Source organism: Lepidochelys olivacea, assembly GCF_965140295.1.
Source record: "Lepidochelys olivacea isolate rLepOli2 genome assembly, chromosome: 10".
Taxonomy (NCBI): domain Eukaryota; kingdom Metazoa; phylum Chordata; order Testudines; family Cheloniidae; genus Lepidochelys; species Lepidochelys olivacea.
The window spans coordinates 37,393,249-37,407,316 of NC_140420.1; the positions used below are offsets into that span (position 1 = coordinate 37,393,249).

The 14,068-nt window shown below is 50.3% G+C and overlaps 1 protein-coding gene across 1 annotated transcript in view; it reads left to right on the top strand.

The window, feature by feature from the left end:
* Positions 1-14,068, top strand: part of NTN3 (netrin 3) — a 90,047-nt gene that overhangs the window by 17,031 nt on the left and 58,948 nt on the right. Inside the window, exon 2 of the mRNA XM_084641435.1 lies at positions 4,811-5,822. Within this exon, the coding sequence (XP_084497561.1) occupies positions 4,856-5,822 (967 nt within the window). The 5' untranslated portion in view covers positions 4,811-4,855. The remainder of the gene's footprint in view (positions 1-4,810; positions 5,823-14,068) is intronic.

Consider the following 14,068-nt stretch of genomic DNA (forward strand, 5'->3'; position numbering starts at 1 on the left):
ACCTGCCCCTCCCCCCAGGGGAAGAGCTGAGAAAGAAAAACAAAGGAAATTAGCTGTTGCCACCAGCTAATTTAACAACATATGCACAAACCTCTTAGGACACCAAAAACCCAATCCTGTTAAAAAAGGTAAATTTTATTAAAAACAAAAAGAAAGAAAATATATCTGGAACTTAGGCTTTTGCTAGATTTAAAAAAACGACTTACAAAATTTAAACATCAAGAATAACCTTCTCGAGGTCCAGCTTAAAAGTTACAAGCAAAACAAAAAGCATCTGGGGTTAGCACAGAGGAGTCCACTAGCCATAAGAAATAAACAGAAATAAACTAATCACGTCTTTCCAAACATTCCTGATCTACTTATACATTTGGGGTTTCCAAATAAGTAGTTCTAGGTATGATCTGATGATTTATCATCATACCTGGCTTAAAGCTTCTCATAGCATAACTGCTCCCTGTTCCCCTCTTTCCCAGAGAACCACAACAGAGACAAAGGAGAAGTTTTTTCCCATTTTAAAAAGTTCTAGCCTTTCCATTGGCTCTTTTGGTCAGGTGCCCACTCTCTTTCCTTTACCTGGGGGACTCTGTTAACCCTTTACAGGTAAAGCGAGCAGAGAACAACCACCAAGAGGGATTCCATAGCCAACTGGCTGGCTGGGTGTCCACAAAAGGAAGCTATCCCCCCTCTCATTTATCACAGCTGGTATCTCTGTTTTCCTAAAACTCCTTTTAAGAGGAAAGTGCCCAAGTTTGGCAGGAGCAAACATCAGCTCCCCGAGGCAGCACTGTCTTTCCAGAGCTGGGGATGTGACATGGTTGCTTGTCCTGCTATTTCAAAAGACAGTCCCAGTTTTGGCAGGGCCATTGAAAGTTTAAATGCCTCTTGCTGCATCTTCAAAGCCAATAGCACATCAGCACATCTTCAAGCCGTAACAGGGGGATGGTGCAATGTCATAGTGGAGTGATACAAAGTCAAGATGTCTTGTTACATGGTTATTCTAGGATGCGGGGTGGAAGAATCCATCTCCGAGGATTGAGATTTCTCTCTCTCTCATTTCATTTCTACTTAGACCAGATGCTGATCTCAGCTGCCTGGATGTAAATCCAGAATAACTCCATTAAGATAGTGGAGTTACTGTAGATCTGCACTGGTATAATCCAGAGTAGAATTTGGCCTGTTAATCGTACTCTTCTTTTAGAAGAAGGAACGTTTGATTCCAGTTGATTTTTTGTCCTTTTCAATTTGGCAAACACTTTTGTTGGCTTTTTTTCATCCACTCTCCCCTCCCAGCTTCATCTGCCACCTCTGACCCTGCCCAGGAACCTCAGGGTAACAGAAAATGTTCTGTTGGTTCTGGACAGCAGCCACAGGGACTTTGAAGTAACAGGGAATGCAGCGGGGGCCTTAGGCAGACGCAGCAGCAGGAATGGCAGGGCGTTGGTTAGTATGCACTGGGCATAACGTCTGTGAAGTATCACTGCACCACAGCCCTGTTTGTCATGCCCTGTTGCACTGTTTTGTCAGGTCACTGTTAGCACTATTATATATTGCTTATATTGAGGTAGCTCCCAAAAGCCTTCATCAGGCTCAGCGTCCCATAGCGCTAGGTGCTGCATGTTTGTACACAGACAGACGTGGCTCTTGCATGGAAGAAATTAAACCTAGAGTGAAACAAGATGAACATGCTAAACAAAAGATGGGAAGTGGGGAAGGAGATTGAGGATGAAGAAGGTAAGATCCAGTGGTTACATAGATTAGCTACATGCACAACTCCATGGTTCCTGGTTATTCCGACTTATCTGAAATGTAAAATAAACCAAATCACCTGTCCTGAACTGCTGGCCAATCTAGCCATCAATGGTTTCCTGTAGAAGTAGATCTTAGAGTGGGCAAGCTCACCCTTTAGATGCATTGAACGTTTCTCTTTCATGGGCCTCCTGTACAATAGAAAATTTCTGCTTCAATCTCTCAGCATTGCTTCCCCTGGTTCAGCTTGCCCACTGATGGCAAAGGTGAGAGCTAGACGGGCATGCGTGTCATTTCTGTGACATCACATAAAACATTTTCACTATCCTGCTCACCCAAGCATGGGATTTAATTTTCTACATGCTCATGGGCAGACTTACACACAATGATATTGCCGGTTGTTACATGTCAAGCACATTCATGAATGTCACAATTTGCATGACTCTTCTGTCCCGTACCCTGCCATGTTCACTGATATTTTCCTCCCCTTCATGCTTTCTCAAAGCCAGAATATCTGCACAGCTATTTTTAACCCCACAGCCTGAGCCCGCAAGCCCAAGTCAATTGATCCAGGCTCTGAGACTCAGTGCTGGGCGTTTTTCTTTGCAGTGTAGGTATATCCATAGGACTTAAAACACAGACAGAGGCTTGCAGCCCTGTCTACACTAGGGCTCCCACCATTGCTAACATGGAACTGCCCCAGGGTTAGCACCGGTGGGAGAATGTTTCCAAGCCTAGAGTCAACCCGCCACACTAAAAACAAGCCCAGCGCGTGGCTGAACACAGCTTGACTGTGACAGAGAAAGGCACCCTGGCATTAGTGTCACATGGTGTGAGGGGTCAGTGCATCAGAAGCTGGGCTGCCCCTGCTGTAGTGGGTTCTCCCCACTCTGTGCTCCCCACAGTCACTGCTTCACTAAGGCCTCGTGTATAGTCCCTACCTCACCGCGTGGCTGTTGAGGAGAAATACAGTATGATGCTGAGGCACTCAGCTCACTGCAGTGATGGGGCCAGATAAGTACCAGTAGATAGATATGGAGGGCACCGAAGAGCCAAAGGCAAATAGAAAAGGTTTGCCAGGGTAGCTATACCAGCAAACCCTCCTAATGGAGGCGTAGCTTCTACGGGCACAGCTGAGCTTTTGCCAGCACAGCTTCTACTAGGTCCCCAGTGAGATAAGCTAGCCCAGCAAACACACTCTCTTCTGGACTAACTGCATGGAGGTCTTGTAGAAAAGGCTTTTACTAGTATAAAAATGCCCCACCCTGTCACCCCCTCATCGACGTTCCATTATATTCACACAGGGTTCTCCTGGAGATCCAGCCTGAGGATGGGTGACTATCAGGAGAGCCAAAGGCAGGGTGAGGGAAGAGGGAAGGAAATGGCTTGATTAACTTCCCACTCAGAGAATAAACTCTGGCCCTGGCTTTGCAGTGGGTGGGATATGCCCTGTTCTCTCAGAGAATGGCTGCCCAGCAGGCTCTGCTCAGTTCTGGTGTGTTCACACCTCCCCCTCTGACTTTGATGTGGGACACAGAGTTTGGAAGCTGGCTGGCTCCCCTCCTGGGGGCATTAGGAGCTAATTAAATCCCTGCATTCTCACCCTGCCTGAGGCAGGAGCACATTGTCCGGGGCCAGGGGGAGAGAAGGACATCAGAAGTTCTGGAGTAATTGAAAGATTGACACTGGTGCCGGAGGGAAAGGGAGCAGAGCAGTGTGAATGGACAGTGAGAAAATGCTAGGGGAGCATTGAATTGGGGTCAGGAAAGCAACCTGGGCTGATGCAGCCCACCGGAATCTAGATACTGCAGTGTAGCATCAGCTGCTTCCTCACTGGGAATTCTTAGTGCAATTCAAACTGGTTTTGTTGGCTGGCTGAACAAGTGTGGCGAAAACACAGAATGACAGAATCTCTGTGTGTTATCAGAGGCGCTTAGTGTACTTTGCAGGTGCTCAGACACGACAGTGGTGAAGGTAACAACAGAGTGATTAATAATAATCAGGCTTAGCTCTTATGAACTGCTTTTCACACATAGCTCTCAAAATGCCTTAAAGGAAGGCAGTATCCTTACCCCAATTTTACAGATGGAGAAGCTGAGGCCAGGAGCGGGGTAAATGGTTGGCCAAGGTCTGACAGCAGGTCAGTGGCAGAATTGGGAATAGAATCCAGGTTGCCAGGTGCCAGTCCCCAGTTAGTGAGAGCCCCTTCCTACAGCACTATGGCCAAGCGTCTCAAAAGTGTTTAAGCACCTAACTCTCATTGAGCTAGGCACCAAATCCCTTTGAGGACCTGGGCCTGTGCTCCTACCTTTAGCAGCTCTGAATGTGTGATTATCTTCAGTGTTAATGACTTTACCGGTATGACGCAGTGTACATGTGTCGCCAAAGTTAACATATCGAGTAGCGCTGGCAGTTACTCACTGTCTTCTTCTCTTAATGATACTTTGCAATTTTTTTGCACCTTCTAGAGGAGGCTATCAAAGTGCCTTAGAAACACCAGTCTCCCTGTGCCACCAGGAAGGAGGGGAATATTCTGACTTCCATTTTACCAGTGGGAGCCTAGGCATGGAAAGGTTATGTGACTTGGCTGAGGAGACAGAGCTAGTTTCTAACAGAGCCAGGAAAATAACCAGAGCGGTCTGACTCCCAGCCCATTGTCTGCACCATAAGGCCATCCTTCCTCCCTTAACCCACAGACCCGTATGCTATCTATCCAGCTGTCTGTGAAGCTATTTTATGGAGCAGGGAGATAACCATAAATGACGTGTTACTGAGAACCCTGCCCCCCCCCAAATCTAAATGAGATCTGGCTGCTTTCCGTGGTTACAATCTGGGTAAAAGGCACCCAAAGGAGAGATGTCATCAGACTCAGACCTCTGCATGCTCGCCAGCACTGACAATAGCCAATCAATCAGCTCTGGCTATTCTCTGCCATCTGACACCAGCATAACCCCCAGCCAGCCTCCAAACACTGGTTTGGCCTCTGCGCTTCTACCTGCTGAAAGGGAGCTCAAACCTTGGGGGTTGGAATGTGTGATTCACTGCTCCTTTGCTTTATGTTTAGGGAGGATTTGGCTTGTGTGTCTTGGAGAGAGCTTATCCGGCGAGGATGGATCTCTTGCACCTCTTACGGCTGCTGCTTAGTGCCTGTGTGTTCGGCCTGTCCCAGACAATCAACCCCTTTGTGGTGCAGCAAACTGCATCTGACCCTTGCTACGATGAGAACAGCGCCCCCCGGCGCTGCATCCCCGAGTTTGTCAATGCCGCCTTTGGGAAGGAAGTGCAGGCCTCCAGCACGTGTGGGAAGCCTCCCACTCGCCACTGCGATGCCTCAGACCCCCGCAAAGCCCACCCGGCATCTTACCTCACCGACCTCAACACTGCCTCCAACATGACGTGCTGGCGCTCCGAGAGCCTGCACCTTTCCCCTCAAAACGTCACGCTCACCCTCTCCCTGGCCAAGAAGTTTGAGGTGATTTACGTCAGCCTGCAGTTCTGCTCGCCCCGGCCTGAGTCAGCGGCCATTTTAAAATCTATGGATTATGGTAAGACCTGGGTGCCTTACCAGTACTACTCCTCCCAGTGCCGGAAGATCTACGGCAAGCCCAACAAAGCCACCGTCACCAAGCAAAATGAGCAGGAGGCGCTGTGCACTGATGGTCACACAGATCTGTACCCACTCACTGGGGGCCTCATTGCCTTCAGCACGCTGGACGGACGGCCCTCCGCCCAAGATTTTGATAACAGCCCAGTGCTCCAGGACTGGGTGACAGCTACGGACATCCGGGTCATTTTCAGCCGCCCCCATTTGTTCCGAGAGCTGGGGGGCCGGGACAATGAGGAGGAGGATGGCGGGACCGGCTTGTCTTCATACTACTATGCCGTGGGTGAGTTCCAGGTCGGGGGGCGGTGCAAGTGCAATGGGCACGCCTCCCGCTGCGTGAAGGACAAGGAGGGCAAGCTGGTGTGCGACTGCAAGCACAACACTGAGGGCCCCGAGTGTGACCGCTGCAAACCCTTCCATTATGACCGCCCGTGGCAGAGGGCCAACGCCAGGGAGGCCAACGAGTGTCTAGGTAAGAGATTGATCCTCTTCCTCGCCCACCACAATCAGGTCTGGGAGCATGTGCAGAGAAGCAGGGGCAGATTCACTCAGACAGCATTCTGTTTATATCGCACTCGTCGACATGGTATCTCCAGAATGATCAACGGAGCAATGCCAGGGATGAGTGCTCAGTATTTTCTATCTGTCTGTGGGTATGTCTACACTGTAGCACATACAGACAGACCTGAGCTAGCATTGATCTAGCTAGCGTGGGTACTAATGGTAGGGAAGCTGAGGCAGCAAGGGCTGCACAAGGCCGGCTGGGACCTTGGGTATGTACTCAAGCGCCGCTTTATTGCCCAGGGCTTCACTGCTATTGTTATTCGAGCCAGCTAGATCAAAGCCAGCTCAGGTATGTTTGCATGTGCTGCACTCACACATCTGATTGCAGTGTAGCCATCCCCTGTCTCACATTCAGTAACAGTGCCTCTCCAGAGTGGTCAGTGGAGTTACACCAGGAACAACTTTGGCCCAGTGTTCTGCTTCTCAGAGCAATTACTCCCTCACTGAGCACAGCACTTGGGTTCTCCTAAAGAGCAGCTGCTTTGGGCTGGATAGATTAAAAATTCCCTCTGCCATCACATCTATTAGAGCCGCACCTAAAATTCATAACAAACCTCAACCTTTTTAGAGGTTTGGAAAAGCTCAAGTAATTCATTCCCCCCTCTTGTATTATGCTTCATTCTCATAGGTGTCTTTGCATCTTCCATGAATCAGCCAGATGCAAAAGCACCAAAGTACCTTGGAAGTTATTGTTACGATTTATTACTTGAATGATGCCATAAATGTCAAGCACAGCACTTTACAACACAATTAAAAATTGATCAGGGCCTGATGCTGCTCTCGCTTACACTGGGTGTAAATGATGAGTTACTCAGTGTAACAAATTGGATTACTTCAGTGTAACTCTGGTGTAAGTGAAATCAGAATTGAAACCTGAGTCTCATAGGGGAACCAGAGGGAAAGGAGGAAGGAGAAAACCATATGATTATGCAGCCACTTGAGAGGCTAATGAATGTGTCTAGAGGACACGGGAGAAGCTTGTTAGGTTCTTTTATATTTAATGTATTGTTTATATGCGCTAGAACCCAACTTCCTGTTCAAAACAATATTGCAAGAGTACTTTTATAATGGCTTGTGGGTCAGTGTCTAAAGCTGGGCTCTCAAGAACAGAGTTAGTTGCTGTTTTGAAAATGTATAGGCCAGTGTGTTCCCCCCAACCCCTCAGTCTCAAAACTGGTTGAATCAGTTTTGCTCAAACAAGCAAGCAGACCCCAAAAGAAGCCAAATCTGGTAAATTCTGGACCGAACAGTGAAACTTTAGGAAAATCATGAACTGAAAAGAGAATACTAAAATGGGAATAACTGGGCAAGCTTAAGAATAGCTTCTGCTAGTCGCCCTGGCTGTAGCAATCCATTCTATCTAGTATATGTCCAGACTAACTCCACTGGAGTCAGTATAAAGTGGATTGATAAGCTAGAGGAGACTCGGGGGCTGAAGGATTCAGACCAGGGCCTGGGTTTTGAGGATGTTTTCCAAACCCAACCTCTGAACCTCATGAGGTTCACCTCCCACCCCACCCCCCACCCCCACCTCTGGGTTCTGATTGCATCACTGAACTGCGTGGCTGGACCATCCATGTCCATGCTTGAGACAGCAGAGTATCCTCTGACCTCCCCAGGAGAGAGGAGGCTGAAAAAGTCCCTCACAGGCAGGTAATGTTCGCCATCCCTTCCAGAAATATACAAGGAGATTGCTCCTTCTTTCCCACCCCCACCACCATTGGGGTCAGTCCTTTGGCAGATGGAACTGAAAAGATAGAGAAAAGAAAAGCTGGGAGGAGGAGGGAGAGAAGCGCTGGCCCTTTAAGATGTCCATGACAAGCCCACCACACACACAAAGGCGGCTTAGCAGAGCTGCCGTGTGAAAGTTTTTCCTGTGGTCTCCATCTCCTCTGCATCCCTTTCCCCTCTCAGGCTTTGTGCCCTCTGTGAAGGGCCCTGAAAGAACTCCTCCATCACACGCCTCCGAAGGGTTTAGCGGCTGAAAGCCGGATTAGCTCCTCAAGCCTTCCCCTCTGTGCCTTTCAACAATGACATCTTGCTAGCCAGCCCGAACAGATGCAGCAATTAGCACCAATTAAAGGGAGAGGGCCTGCCTGGCCATTCGCTTCACACAGTCTTGGCATTTCCTCACTGCCACCCCTGCGAATCCCCCTGCAGCCCCCGTTCTAGGGGCCCTGCACCTCTGGAGCTGGCTCCACCTTGGCGTGGGGCTCGGCTGGGCCTGAGCCTCAGTAGCTGGGCAAAGGCAGCCTAAACAGAAGGTGCTGTCATGATGGAAGGTTGGATGAAGCCAACGTGGAGGGCGTGAGTCTTGGTAGCTGGATTCCGGCCCTGATCCAGGCAGGCAGGACCAGGGGTGATCTGCAGAGTGCCTTATTCCAGGACCTGCTCCGGATGACAAACCAGTGGAGTTTACAAATACATTTTTCTTAATGTTCCCATTGGGGCTGTCACCGCTTGTCTCAGCTTGCTGTCATTGCCAAAGGGAAAGATCCAGCCCTGAGGTAGCTCAGAATCTGCCCCTGGTGGGAGACTGGAATGCCCATGATGTTCTCCTTGGCTGACACCACATGGGAGAAAGATAACATGAAATGATTTGTAATGGGGACAATTACACATTTCTGACTAAGTGAAGCCAGGCACAAGTGGGGCTCAGAAACCGTCTTTGTGGCTGCCTGGATAGGTTCTTTCCTCCTTCTGTAGCGTCACTTGCATGGCAGCAATACTGTAGCCGTGTCTCCTGTGGCCTCCACACTCAAGTCCTGAGATTCTGGAGGCAATCCTGAGAGCTGGACACCCCCTGCCCCCCCTCAGGCGTGCATTTCGGGCTGTGATTTCATGGGAGGTGCCGGAGTGAAACTAAGAGTTCATTTGGCCCACAGTGAAGAAGCAGAAAATGGGGAAAGCACTGAGGGATTCTTTGGGCTCCACTGACTTTGCTGAAGTTCTGTGAGTTGAGTCCTGGCAAAGAGAAGCTCCCATTAGATTCACAGAACAACCTGGTCTCAGCTCACAGCCAGATATTTGTTATGATGATTTGGGTGTTTCCAGTCGCAGCTGAATCATAGAAATGCAGTGGTGGAAACAAACCCACAAAGAAATGTGAATTTAATGTTGTTTTTGCGGACCTCAAAAAAGACATGGGTTTGAGTTTCAGGAGGAAGCCTGGGTCGGTTCTTCTTTTGGAACTGCCTGCTGCTGTCTGTTTCAAAGCGCTGGTGTAAGGTGCCCACTTAGCAATGTTAGCTCCTGGAACCAAAGAGTCACCTGATGCCGTGTGTTGCTGGGTTGTATCATGGCAAGGTACCAGTGCAATGCTGCAGGGCAAATGCAGTTTCATAGAATCATAGAAGATTAGGATTGGAAGAGACCTCAGGAGGTCATCTAGTCCAACCCTCTGCTCAAAGCAGGACCAACACCAACTAAATCATTGCAGCCAGGGCTTTGTCAAGCCGGGCCTTAGAAACCTCTAAGGATGGAGATTCCAGCATCTCCCTAAGTAACCCATTCCAGTGCTTCACCACCCTCCTAGTGAAATAGTGTTTCCCAATATCCAGCCTAGACTGCCCCCACTGCAACTTGAGACCATTACTCCTTGTTCTGTCATCTCCCACCACTGAGAACAGCCAAGCTCCATCCTCTTTGGACTCCCCCCTTCAGGTAATTGAAGGCTGCTATCAAATCCCGCCTCACTCTTCTCTTCTGCAGACTAAACAAGCCAAGTTCCCTCAGTCTCTCCTTGTAAGTCATGTGCCCCAGCCCCTCATCATTTTTGTTGCCCTACGCTGGACTCTCTCCAATTTGTCCACATCCCTTCTGTAGTGTGGGGACCAAAACTGGATGCAGTACTCCAGGTGTGGCCTCACCAATGATGAATAGAGGGGAATAATCACTTCCCTTGATCTGCTGACGCTGCTCCTACTAATACAGCCCAGTGTGCCGTTAGCCTTCTTGGCATCTAGGGCACGCTGCTCACTCATATCCAGCTTCTCATCCACTGTAATCTCCAGGTCTTTTTCTGCAGAACTGCTGCCTAGCCAATGCAATATGGTGACAAGGCACGTACCGGCAGAGTCATTAAGTCCTTTGCAGCTGTGTAGGCCTCCCGGGTCGATAGCACCGCGAGCTGGTCTGCCCGTTGTTGGAGAGGGGGTTTCACATTGCCCCTCAGAGTCTGCAGTGTGGTGCTGCCGCTGGGCTGCCGGGAAGGGAGAGTGGCCCAGCACAGGTAATGTAAACCATGGCATAAAGACGGGGAACTCGTGGTGTCATGTCATGCCACTGGGGCACAAATGGCCCCAGTATACAACACAGCCCCCTGGTGGGACATGAAAGGTCATGGGATGCTGCAGCATTAGCCCCGGGGATAGCTCCAGATGGTTTTGATGTGCTGCAAGGCCTGGCTGGCAGAAAGGGAGAGCACGCTGTCACATTCAGGCCTTCCCTTGGCACTCACCATTTTGCCTCTCTCCTAACTGGAAGGAAGTTGAGAGTGTATTTCACTCTCCAAGGCTCCTTGGCTTCTGTTGGGAGGATCCAGAGGGGGACGGGCCATGGTGCCGTAGTGCCTGGTTTTGAGCTGAGGATATTGAAATGGGAGCCACCAGCTTATTTCATGCCACTAAACAGCCAACTGCTGGTAACAAGTTTTGCCCATATTGGTCTGAGTCAGATGGGAAGGCTCCGGATCTGATTGCCAATGTCCTGAGCAGCGGGTCCCTTGCGGGACAAACATTCATGGGCGTACCTTGCCCAATCGTCACCCCCTGCTCCCAAAGAGGGGATGCTTATGTCAAAATGATCAACAGGAAAATAGTGAACAATATTGATATTTAGCTTGCCTTCATTAGGCTTCCGAATCAAGCCCCACTTGAGATGAATGGGGGCAGATCACACCCCCTTTCAGCACTGCTGTTTCACGCTGTCTGCAGACTCTGGCAGGCAGGTCACATTCAGAGGGTTTTCTTAATTTGCAGTGAGCTGGGCTAGATAATTGATTTTGAAAATATAAAAGCAAAAGCTTAACTTCTGCCAAAGCCTAAGGAAACTGCAGAGAACCACTCCCACCGGGCCGCAGGTCAGTCTACTCCCACCCGAGCCACCCTGTTCATCTCTGCCACCCCTCCATGCCAGCTCAATCCATCCCCTGCCACCCAACACCCTGCCGTCTTTCCAGTCTATGCAGCCCAGCCCAGCCTTTGTGCAGATGTAACCCACACACTTCCTGGGTGCCGTGCTCTGCCCCGAGACGGACCACTTAGAGGGAGATTGAGTCTGCTCTATAGCCTTAGCTAACAGCCATATGGCTTTTAGCTCATGCAGTAGCGGCTCATATACTAAGCTCCAGAGACCCCAGGTTTGATCCTGCCCCCTAACGACAGGCATCTGTCAGAGTTACACAGTCACTGCCCCTCTTTCCCGCAAGTATGGACCTTGCTCAGCAGTAAGGTTTGTTAATTTCTTGTAAGAATTGGGAAGAGAAGCTGTGAGATGGGGGCTGTGCCCAAGACTCTGCTTTGGCATGATTCAAAGAAATCTCTTGCAGATTAAAACTGTCTGCTGCGGGGGGGAGGGCGGGGGAGATCCCTCCTTCCCTCCCTCCCACTTCCTGATGGGCATCGCCTGCCAGCCACCCACCTGGGTAGATCCCAGATGGGGGAGAATTGCCAAGAGAGAAGGAAGCCCCTCTGATAACCCTGGAGGCTGAAAAATTGCAGTCAGGTCTCTAGGCTCAAGAGACTCCCGTGGTGATCCGTTGGCTTCATTTTCATAGGCTTGGGGCTTTTGTTTTCTTTTTAACAGCCCACGAGGGGGGGAGTCAAAGGGGTGTGAATGTGTGCACAGGCTCCTCCTAGTGATTGTGTTATAATAAGTGCGAATTATTCTTGCTGGGCTTTCCCTGCCCACCCCACATTTAATTGTTAGCGTGCATAAGAAATGCAGCATTCCTCAGGCTCCTGCTCTTGGAATTAGACCTGTCATTAGGGCTTCTGCAGACACCAAGGGCTGCATGTGGGGGGGATTAGCAGGATGCAGCCACTGGAAGTAATTGATCCACTCTCTGGTAATTCTTGAGCTCTTGTTCCCATTGTCGCCACCACGGCTGGAGCACTTTTCTGAATGGAGTACAGAAGGGAAACCTTGCTCCGGTGATTGGAATCCGTTCCGTTTGTAGAGGAGCAAGAGGGAAATAATAGCTGAGGGGAGCTTTGATCCCAGCACTCGCCAGGGAAATGGTAAATTCTCCTGGAAGAGCCAAGCTGGCTGGGCTGAGCTGGGAAGCCGAAGGCCTAATGAATTTGTAACACCAGTGTCTGTGAACAATTCCTGGCGTCACAACCCTTTGCCTTAGCCATCTCCTCTCTCAGCTCCATCCTGTGCCCATTTCTCTCTCTGTCCTCTCAGGGCACCTGTCTATAGGTGGGAAACTATCTCAGAAATTCAAACTGGTTTTAAAACTGGTTGGAGTCATAAAGTAAACCTGGTTCCAGGTGGCCTGGAGCCTTTACAGTGGCTTTGTCCCCCTTCAGAAAAAACAGGCCAAGCTGCCTGGAGCCTGCTCTATGTTGTCTGCAGCAACTTGGAACAGAAGAACTGGGTTTAAAGCCGGTTAGAATTTTTGAAGCAATTTTCCCAACGCGGAGGCTCACAGCTGCCTCCATCACCGCAGCAGTGAAGCTGTTGGAGACCCTCCACGAGAGAGCAGCATTAAGCCAGGCACATCAGCAGACAGGCATTATGAGAGCTGGGTCGGCAGCTTATCCAAATAGAAGGCAAGCCTGGTGTGAGCAGGCTTTCTTTCCTAGCTCTGGCTGAGCCAGCCGAGGAACTGCCTTTCCTGCAGCGTTCTTTCCTGCAGGGCTGTAAGGATGTTTTGGGCCAGCCCCAGTCACATGCCTCCAGCATGCTCAGTACCTGATCCTGCTAGGGATGAGAGAGATGCTCACCTGGACTCCAGGAATGCAGGGCAATGGAACGACACTGGTGAGCAAGGGCTCGGGTCAGTTCCTCTCTGACTGGGAGCGTCTCTCTCTTCTCTAGCAGGATTAGGTACTGAGCGTGCTGGAGGCATGAGGGGCTCTGGCCTGTGACTGGGGCTGGCCCAAAACATCCTTACAGCCTCAGAAGGTTAATGAGCCTCTCAGTCACTCCTTCGGCCCCTTTGCAAGCCTCGTTTCAGAGGATGCAAGATGGTTGCCCCGGGTGGGGCAAGGAAACACAATCAGCATAGCGAGGATTTGCCTCTAGTCTGGTGCGCCAAAAGAAGCTTTGTGTCTGGGGCTCCTTCAGTCAGGTCAGACTTCCCCGGAGCTGGGGAAAACCCTCAGTCTCATTCTCTGGTTCCTTCACATCTTCACAGAATAAGTTATTGCAGGACTGAGAGCATGAGAACTGCCCTCCCCCCAAATTCTTGGTGGATCCCTGTCTGTGCACCCTTCCTCAGGTCTGGTTAGGATGCTGCACTGGGTGTCAGTTGGACCTGGCTTCCCTTCCAACCTCTGCTACTGACTTTGGGCAAAGTCACAGTACTTCTCTCTGTGCCTCAGTTTACTTATCTCTACAGTGGGGATTGTGACACTGCCGTCCTTTGTAAAGTGCTTGGAGCTCTGTGGCACAAATTCCCTAGAAAAGTGTTATTGGGGGTTTTATTTCACAGGCCTGCGCTTGTTGCAATTGCTAGACGGCCTGAGGTCGTGGCTCCAGCCCCAGGCCGTGCTGAATGTTGCTGGCTATGTCTGGGAGGTAGCACAACAAGGCCTGGCTCGTAGCCTGAAGCCCCTGCCTCCTCTCCCCTGCCCTGGAAGATAAAGCCTACCTGGCCAGAGGAGGGAGCACAGCCAGACAATGGCAGGGGACCCAAGTCGGGGGGCCGCCTGTATTGTATGCAGCTCTCCAGCCAGTCTGGACTCCATCATCACCTGAGCGAGGGATCCCTCTACCCATCCCGGAGGATTAGTAGTAGCAAGAGGTCTCAGAAAATCTGAGAGAAGGCAGAGGCGGCTGCTGCCCACTCCATCTCCAGAGCTGCTGTAGCACAGAGAACAAGCTCCCTGGAGGCTGGGGTGAAGAGTGGGATGAGGGAGAAATGCCAAGAGCGTCTAGCTCTAATGTTCGGTCTTATATGTTAGTCGCCATGTCTCTCTCTGCTCT